This window comes from Macrobrachium nipponense, chromosome 20 (genome assembly GCF_015104395.2).
Source record: "Macrobrachium nipponense isolate FS-2020 chromosome 20, ASM1510439v2, whole genome shotgun sequence".
NCBI lineage: Eukaryota > Metazoa > Arthropoda > Malacostraca > Decapoda > Palaemonidae > Macrobrachium > Macrobrachium nipponense.
Genome location: NC_061089.1, coordinates 26,086,883 through 26,096,882, shown reverse-complemented (window position 1 = coordinate 26,096,882; position 10,000 = coordinate 26,086,883). Strand labels below are relative to the sequence as shown.

The window sequence follows — 10,000 nt, the reverse complement described above, 5'->3', positions numbered from 1 at the left end:
GGTACATAAAAAAAAAACAGGAGTATGTCAAGCACTTTATTTAAACTAATTTATTCTTGAATTGGATAGTAGTGTATTATTTACAACCCTGTCTGTGCGAAAATGTGGATATCTTATGTGTGATGTTCCAACTGTATCTGATGACAAGTATTATTTTAATTTTACAACTACTGGATCTTGTTTGATTATTAATTAATGTAAATAGATGCCTACAGTCTATGTTACTTATACATTTGAGTATATCTTGAATGTTTCTCCCCTCAGAACTCCTAATACTGTATATACTGTACTTTTTTGGGATGGAATTTGAGGTGTATTAGCCTGTTTTATTTTATTGGAATGTAAATTGAGGCTTTTTATCCTTATTTGTTTTAGAATATGTGTGAGTTATGGTACATACAGCATTTATTTTATTGGCCTTGCTTGTGATGGATTCCTTTTTATGGGATGGCACTCAGAATTTGGAAAGAATACTCCAAGTTAGCTTTACTATTGATATTTGTACCAGACTTATGATAACTAATGTCAGTTGGAGAGAGAGAGAGAGAGATAGCAAACATTGTTGTAAATAATGATGGCTGCACAAAAAGAAATACAGTGGTCCCCCCGTATTTGCGGGGGATGCATACCAGACCCCCCGTGAATAGTTAGAACCCGCTAATGTTTGGAACCCCTATAAAAACGCTAAAAACAGCCTATTTTGTTAGTTAAAACTCAAGAAAAACCACTAGAAACTTTCATACTCGGTTTTTTTAATAGTTTTATCACAAAAACTGCATTTTATGATGAAATTGATAAAAAACCCAGGAATTTGTGGATATTTCTCATAGAAAAATACAGCGAATGCGTGAATTTTCCGCAAATAATGCGGGGAAATGTTCCCGAGAGAAATCCGCGAATGTGTGAGTCCGCGAATCCGGAGAACGCGAATATGGGGGGCCCACTGTACTAGTGACCGAGAAAACATGAATTAGAAAGATTTGGAAACCTATTGTGTTATTTCATGTCAGCATTCCAATTTCAGTGGAAGATGAATATTTTCTTCTTTGGAGAGAGAGAAAGTTATGGTATTAGTTTTGAATTATTTCTTAAGGGTGCACTGCACAGGATAATAAGTTTGGGTGTGAAATCGTATTTTGTATCTTATGAGTTCTCATATTCATTAATTTTTTGTGTGATGTTATCTTGTGAAGGAAGTAGGGTGAATGTTAGTTCTAGGTTTAATTTTTAGAAAAAACTGGCTTGAAGAAGTTTATTATGCCATGGTAAATATAGTAAAATTAAGTTTTCTTCAGCAAAGTTTATTCTTAATGGATCTGGAATTGTGACACTTAGTGTGCGCTATGCTTCATTATTGTACTGTATGTACTTTGTGTTGCGTGTTTTTTGGTTATGCCTTCATATTTCTTATGCAGTAGTGTTTGTGTGGTATTTGATTATTTATGCATTCAATCAATCTCCTTGTGTTTTTGCTTACTGCTGTACACAGTAGTTGCTTTTTAAAAACTTTAGTCTTTTATAAGAATAATTATATTGATGTGATTGCATATGCATTATTTTGTTTGATGAGTAGATTGCTGCTTTTTTTTGTTGCATAGCATGAGACAAATTTGTTGATATCTGCACTGTAGATCCTGGCCTTGAAGGAGACTACCCTGAGGATGGCAGATACCCAGGAAATGACCCTGGCATTGGGGGAATGCCTTCTGATGGTGTGGTGGTGTATGGTAGGCTCTTGGGTACCACTCCTCGTTCCCCATATGCTTTAAATGGAGGAGTTGGTTCAAGTGCTGAGCCATTATTACCCTCTCCTGGTATGTATGAAGAGGAGCCTTTAAATGCACAGCAACACCCTGCTCCTCCACCCCCACACATGTCACCAACCCCTTCCCTTCCTCCGCCAGTACAAAACCACGACAATTATGCACATCCCAGCTTGCTTCGTTCCCCCTCTGCAGACAGTGGGGCTCCTCGAGGTGTGAAATGGCTTGTTTTATCATTTATTTTGTTCTTGTAGTTGTTGTATGGACTTAAATTTTTATCATTTATATAGCCGTACCTATAAACTTTCTGAAGTTATTTGTTGTTCATTTGAGTAGATTTACTGAACTGTTAAATTATTTTATGCATGCAAAATTTTATCACGGCAAGATGTTTAATAATCATAATATTACTTTTTGGTAGTTCGGTGGCGAGATCCGGATCTACACGAAGTTATCGATTTCCTGAGTAACCCCAATAATGTTGTAAAAGCCAATGCTGCAGCGTACCTTCAACATCTATGTTATATGGATGATCCTACAAAACAAAAGACTCGAATATTAGGTGGTATTCCTCCTCTAGTAGCTCTTCTTTCCCACGACCTACCAGAACTTCATCGTAATGCATGTGGTGCACTTAGGTAAGTTTTTGTTTGTCTCATTCAGATAGAATAATTATTTAGGTATTGTTTTAAAAATCATCTTTTCTAGTTTCATGATGTATTTCAGTAGGTTTATTTTATTCTTATTGGTTTTAATAAATTGTCCTTGTTTCCAGAAACCTTTCATATGGACGTCAAAATGATGAAAATAAAAGGGCTATCAAAGATGCTTCAGGCATTCCAGCACTAGTCAGACTTTTGAGAAAAACTCCAGACAACGAAATCAAGGAACTTGTGACAGGAATTCTGTGGAATTTATCGTCATGTGAAGTAAGTATTTGTTGCATTAAGGAGAGAGCTTTAGTGCTCACAGTTATATTTTTCATCTATTCTCTTATCTCAGGAAGCTTTGGTAAGTGTTAGATTACTGTACTTGGCACCAAAAAGGGTGATTTCTGTTGAATAAATAGCAAAGCAACAAGGTTAGTAGAATGCATTTAAATTTACATTTGTTCATGAAACTTACCTGTCAGATATATATATAGCTGTATTCTCCGAAGTCCGACCGAATTTCAAAACTTACGACATACGCAGTGGTCGGCCAAGTGGTTAGTACCCTTTCCCACGCTGGGAGGCGGGTATCAGGAACCATTCCCATTTTCTATTCAGGTTTTCTCTGTCGCCGGTACTGTCAACACCTGTTTTCAGTACCTCCGTCTTAGGATTTTGAAACTTCATTGCTGCTTGAGTATCCTGATTGACTTCAGGTTTATTGATTTGGAATTATGGCTAGGCATATGCTATCGTGGTTTGAATTGATTCTGGCATTGACCGTTCTTTGGATTAAGATGCCTGAATCTAGTTCTGCTAGTTTCAGGGTGTGTTGTGTGCAAGAGTGTAAGGTGAGGCTACCGAAAGCTTCGGTAGACCCTTACTCAGTATGCACGAGGTGTAGGGGGCATGTTTGTTTGTTGGATGATAGATGTAAGGAGTGTGAGAATTTGACTGATCTTGAATGGAAGACGTATGATTCTTATATTCGCAAATTAGAGTGTGATAGAATCAGGAGGTCTTCCTCCAGGAGTGCTTCAGTTAACAGAAGTCAGGGTAGTATTTTGTCTCCTGCTAACCCTCCTGTAGACTTTGTTGTACCTAACCCTGAGGTGTTGCCTTCAGGCACTGAGGTTGTGTCTGCAGAAGGGAATGCCCTTTCAGCTATTATGGAGTCTATCCATGCCCTGGAGTCGAAAGTGCTTGCGCTCCAATCCAGTGTTGTGAAGTGTGGTGATGGTGTTAGTGCCCTTAGTGTTGTGGAGGGGGCGTCAGATCGGCCCTATAACGCCTCTAGGTCTAGACCTCTGCCGGACTCCCAGGACTTAGGGAGTGGGCAAGTCGAAAGCTGAAGGAGGGTTGCGGGGACTCCCCACCGATCTGGCGTCGCTTCGGTAGAACCTGTTGACGCTTCCCTGGCTGCTAGGGATAGTGCACGGGCACGAATCCTTAAGGATTGTTTCTCGTCCTCCCCACGCCAGGGTTGGAGCTCTTGGAAGGACTCTCGCCCTCTCAAGAGAGGTTTTAGAGAAGAGGACGCTTCACGTTCTCCTTCTCGACCTGCGTTCCAGTCGTCTCCTGAATGCTTCGAGGACATTCCCCCGCAGAAGAGGACCAGGACGTCATCGGAAGAGGACGCTTTTGAGCGCCCCAGTCGCTCTAAGATGGTTCCTGTAAGAAGGAAGAAGGCGTCCCCTCACCCCTCGTCTTCTCACAGGATCAGCCCTTCTCCTGAACGTGAATCTTCTCCATCTAAGGAGATGCTTCTAGCCATGCAGCAACAGTTGGCCTTGTTTTTCGCCAAAAGAGAGGCAGAACCCCGTCGCCGCAGGAAAGATTCGAGGCTGCCTGTCAAGAGAACCAGGCAGTCTCCATTTCCTTCTCCTCGTTCATCTCCCTCCTACAAAGACGCAAGATGTCGCACAGGTGGCCGTCGTCTCTGGCAGGAGGCAAAGGATGCTTGCGAGGAGAAGGTCCGTAACGCTCGTCTTGACGACGATTGCCGTACGTCTTCTTATGACGCTCACGCGCTTCATGAGCGGCGCGCGGCTCGCCAGGACGCCTCTCAGGTTGCTCATGTTGAAGCTTCTGTGTCTTCCGCGTCACGTTAGAAAGCTCGCCAGGACGTTTTTCTTGACGCTTGTCGCTCTGCTCTTGAGGACACTCTTCAGGATGCTCGACGCTACGCATCAAGACGCTCATCAGGACGCTCGCAAGGACGCTCCGCAGGACTCTCCTTTACTGGAGCTTCATAAAGCTTCAGAGCTTACTGTTAAGCTTACCCGATCACAGTCTGTTAAGGACCCTTCTGCTGCTCCCGTGGATGAGGGAGAGTCTTCGGGTGATTTGCAACCTGCGGATGAAGAAGAGCCTGTTTCGTCATCATCTTCAGATTACAAGGTGTTGGCCCATCTTTTGAAAGACTTGTTTGCCGACAAGTTTCAGCCCTCGGTCCCTTGCTCTCCTCCTTCGCAGTTGGCTTCGTCGAAGACGAGGAAGGCGCCAGGCTTCGTCAAGATGGCCACTTCGCTCTCTACGAAGAGAGCATTCAAGAGGATCCATGACTGGATGGAATCCAGAAAGGCGCAAGGCAAGACTTCCTTTGCTCTACCTCCAGCGAGGTTAAATGGAAGAGTGGGCATCTGGTATGAGACGGGAGAGGAAGTGGGTTTGAGAGTTCCTTCCTCTTCCCAGGGTGATTTTGCCAGCCTGGTTGATGCTCTGAGGAGGACTCTCCTTTCCTCTGCTAAGGTTTCCTGGACGCTGTCGGAGCTAGATCACCATCTGAAATGGCTTTTCAGGACGATGGAGGTTTTTAACTTCCTGGATTGGTGTTTGGGAGCCCTCGACCTGCAGTCTCGGAGCCCTGACTCTCTTTCTTTCGAGGAACTATCCAGCGTCTTAGCCTGCATGGATAAGGCAGTCAGGGATGGCTCTGATGAGCTGGCATCCCACTTTTCTACAGGTCTACTGTAGAAACATGCATTGTACTGCAACTTTACGGCAAAATCGGTATCTCCTGCACAGAGGGCAGAGTTGTTGTTTGCCCCTCTCTCTAACCATCTCTTCCCGCAGTTGATGGTGAAGGATCTAGCGGTTAGCCTTCAGGAAAAGGCGACTCAGGACCTATTGGCTCAGTCTTCTAGACGTCCTGCTGCCCACTCTTCTACTCCGCTCGCGCAGACTTCCTAGAAGATGAAGCCCTTTCGTGGCGGAGCTTCCTCGAGAGCGTCTCCTTGAGGAAGAGGCCTCTCTAGAGGCAAAACCCCTTCTAAACCCAGGGGGAAGAAGTGACGTGTCGGCCCTTCAGGCACCGGTCGGAGCGAGACTTATTATTTGCGGAAGCATAGAAAGTAAGAGGGGCAGACAGCTGGTCCCTCGAGATCATTGAGAGAGGATACAAGATCCCTTTCCTCTCAACACCACCGTTAAGCATGAAGCCCATAGATCTGTCACCTTCCTACCAGCCTACGAAGCAACAGATCCTGCTCGATCTGCTCAAGCAAATGATAGAGAAGAGAGCCGTAGAACAAGTACTAACACTAGATTCCCCAGGCTTCTACAACAGGTTGTTCCTGGTTCCGAAGCAGTCTGGGGGATGGAGACCTGTCCTGAGCGTCAGCAGGCTGAATCTTTTTATAAAAAAGGAGAAGTTCAAGATGGAAACGTCTCGGTCTATTTTAGGAGCTTTAAGACCAGGCGACTGGATGGTGTCTTTAGACCTCCAAGATGCCTACTTCCACATCCCGATCCATCCTCAGTCAAGGAAGTACCTGAGGTTTGTCTTAAAGGGACAGGTCTTCCAATTCAGAGCTCTCTGCTTCGGGCTAAGTACATCACCGATGGTGTTCACGCTTCTCATGAGGAATGTGGCAAAGTGGCTTCACCTCTCAAGGATAAGAGTCTCGCTCTACCTAGACGATTGGCTCATTCGATCATCGTTGGAGCCAAGGTGTCTGGAGGACCTTCATACGACGTTGCAGCTGACGAAGGCCCTCGGCCTGCTAGTAAACTTCGAAAAGTCCCATCTGATCCCTACACAGTCCATCGTGTATCTGGGGATTGAGATGGATTCAGCGGCTTTTCGAGCCTTTCCATCCCTGGAACGTCAGCAGAACTGCTTAGGAAAAGTGTCAGCCTTCTTGGGGAAGGAAACATGCTCGGCAAAGGAATGGATGAGTCTGCTGGGGACCATTTCTTCGCTGGAGAAGTTTGTTTCCCTGGGGACACTGCACCTCAGACCGCTCCAGTTTTTCCTTGCGGAGAACTGGAGCATCTCTCAGTCGGTCAAGGATCGCCTGTTGTGGTGGCACGATCCTGTAAAGCTAGCAGAAGGATTGTCTCTCAGCCTTCTGAGTCCCGACCTAGTATTGTTCTCAGACGCGTCCACTGCGGGTTGGGGAGCAACACTGGGAAAGGAAGAAGTGTCAGGCATCTGGAGAGGGGAACAGATGTCCTGGCACATAAACCTCAAAGAATTGGAAGCAATTCGGTTGGCTCTTGCGTATATCAAGAAGCAGGGAGGAACACACACTCGGTCCCTGTTCGAGATAGCGAGAGAGATCCTGCTTTGGGCGAGAGCACGGAATGTAACGATCCTGACGAGGTTTGTTTCGGGAGTTCAGAACGTCCGTGCGGATCTTCTCAGCCGTCGGCAGCAGCTACTGGCGACCGAATGGCCTCTTCATCTAGAAGTGTGTCAAGAGTTTTGGAGACTATGGGGACGTCCCTTAGTAGATCACTTCGCAACATCGAAGACGAAGAGACTTCCTCTTTACTGCTCCCCGGTTCTCGACCCGGGAGCGGTAGCAATAGACGCCATCCTATGGGATTGGACGGGGATGGACGTCTACGCCTTTCCCCCATTCAAACTCCTGGGAGAAGTGATCAGGAAGTTTGCAGCGTCAGAGGGAGCGAGGATGATGCTAATCGCCCCGTTTTGGCCTTCAAGCGACTAGTTCACAGAGGTCATGTCCTTCCTAATGGACTTCCCAAGGACCCTGCCAGAGAGAGTCGATCTACTCAGACAGCCCCACTTCAAGAGGTACCACAGAAACCTTTCTGCTCTGAGTCTGACTGCGTTTAGACTATCGAGAAGTTGGCCAGAGCGAGAGGGTTTCAAGACCTGTAGCAAGAGCTATTGCCAACGCAAGAAGAGCTTCCTCTCGTGCAGTTTACCAATCAAAGTGGGCTGTCTTCAGGAGATGGTGTAGGAAGAAAGGTATTTCCTCCTCCATGACCTCTGTGAATCAGATTGCTGATTTCCTCCTCTATCTGAGGAATGTCGATAAGCTGGCAGTTCCCACGATTAGAGGTTACAAGAGCATTATTGTCGATGGTCTTTCGACACAGAGGTTTAGATCTGTCTAACAACAAAGACCTTCACGATCTTTTGAGGTCTTTTGAAACCTCAAAAGTGCTGCAACCTAAGATTCCGTCATGGAACTTAGATGTAGTTTTAAAGTTCCTGATGTCGAGTCCTTTCGAACCTTTACATGCTGCTTCTTTAAAGGACGTGACAAGGAAGGCTATTTTCCTAACCGCTCTGGCTACAGCAAAGAGGGTTTGTGAGGTTCAAGCCATCAGTAAACATGTGGGCTTTAGAGGACATAATGCAGTATGTTCCTTAAGCCCTTCATTCTTAGCGAAGAGTGAAAATCCGTCCAACCCTTGGCCCAAGAGCTTCGACATCAAGGGGATAGCAGAAATCATTGGACAAGAACCAGAGAGAGTCCTGTGCCCTGTCAGGGCTCTCAAGTTTTATTTAGAAAGGACTAAACAGTGTCGAGGTCCATTGGACAATCTGTGGTGTTCCATCAAGAGACCATACTTACCGATGTCAAAGAACGCACTGGCTTTCTTTTTGAGGAGTACCATCAAGGAGGCTCATTCGTCCTGTCGAGATGGTGATCTTGGACTTTTGAAAGTTAATGCTCACGAGGTGAGAGCTGTGGCGACCTCTGTGGCATTTCAAAAGAACATGGCACTCAGTGACATCCTGAGTGCCACCTTTTGGCGAAGCAACTCTGTGTTCGCTTCACACTACCTGCGGGATGTGAAGACGACATATGAGAACTGCTGCTCGCTAGGGCCATACATTTCTGCAGATACAATCTTGGGGGCAGGAAGTAGTACTCATCCTATCCTATAGAAAATGGTTAGGTGAGCTTTTAATTTTGTTGTATTGATTTATGGTTGTGGGGTCGGCCGCCTAAGGCGGACTTCCCTTTCTTTAGCCTAAAGTTATGTGGGGTTAAATTTTGATAGGCTAGGTCAGGTGGTGGTTTTTGCTTCTTTGCCCTCATAGTATGGTCAATATGGTCTAGTCACATTGTGGTCACACCCCCGTTGACAGATCATCTAGAACTCACCAGCTATACAGGTCACTACCTTGCTGGAGACTAGTAAAGCAGAAGCAGACTTTGGTGACAGTAATCACGAAGTCAGCTATGCTAACAGGTAAGGAACCAAGATGTCAATCATCTGCATGCAATTTGTTTCCTAAATAATTCTATTCTGTCCCTTCCCACCTCCGATGGTGGGATTCAGCTATATATATATCTGACAGGTAAGTTTTATGAACAAAATGATATTGTTATGTTACAATAAAGTTTGTTCATACTTACCTGGCAGATATATATAATCAAGTACCCACCGACCTCCCCTCAGTGGACAGTGGCACTAGAAAATCTGAATAGAAAATGGGAATGGTTCCTCATACCCACCTCCCAGCGGCGGGAATGGGTACTAACCACCTGGCCGACCACTGTGTGTGTCGTAAGTTTTGAAATTCTGTCGGACTTTGGAGAATACAGCTATACGTATATATATCTGCCAGGTAAGTATGAACAAACTTTATTGTATCATAGCAATATCATTTTGTTCATACGCAAACAAACCCTCGGTCTTAACAATAGGATGATTTCTAGCGGCTAGCTGGATCCGGTAAAAAAGTAGATGAAAGCAAGGAATCTTGTGGTATCTGGCAACGCATGCGTAGATTGGGTGAAGAGTGGTCAAACGCCGAACATCTACGCCAGTCTTTCTTTACCACCTTGGGATGAGAGTTGGGTTTTTTTTCTCTCTTAGCCTTTTTCCTGGTTTTTGCCCATTTTGTTCCTTTAGTGTGTTTGTGTGTGTTTTTGCCTAATATTATGGCTTCTTCTGCTCCTTCTTGATGTCAGCGTTGGTGCCTCGGAATTCCTGGATTTCCGTGTTCTCGTTTCTTGGCTTCGTCAGCGACGGACCCTCACATCACTTGGAGTAGGTGCCGTTCCAATTTTTGTACGATTACGAATCCTTGTACGGAATGCCGGGCATGGCCTTTGGAGCAGTGGAGGAAGTTTTATGGTAAGAGGGAACGTCGGAGAGTCTCCACACTTCCTTCTTGGGAGGGCTTTACTCCTATTCCTGATGTTTCTTCTCGCAGTAGTCAACCCCCATAGTAGCGTTGCCCCTGCTTCTCCTTCCTTTTCTTCCATTGATTCGTCGATGGAAGTATCGGGAGGTCGCCAGGGTATTATTTGTAATGTAGCCCCCTCTTCTAAGGGAGTTTTTTCGGTTCCCGAGAATGGTGAGGTTTTTCAT

General features: G+C 45.3%; 1 protein-coding gene across 1 annotated transcript in view; it reads left to right on the top strand.

Moving 5' to 3' along the window:
- Positions 1–10,000, top strand: part of LOC135223702 (uncharacterized) — a 331,013-nt gene that overhangs the window by 185,805 nt on the left and 135,208 nt on the right. Inside the window, 3 exon segments of the mRNA XM_064262426.1 lie at positions 1,632–1,976; positions 2,185–2,401; positions 2,539–2,692. Of these exon segments, the coding sequence (XP_064118496.1) occupies positions 1,632–1,976; positions 2,185–2,401; positions 2,539–2,692 (716 nt within the window).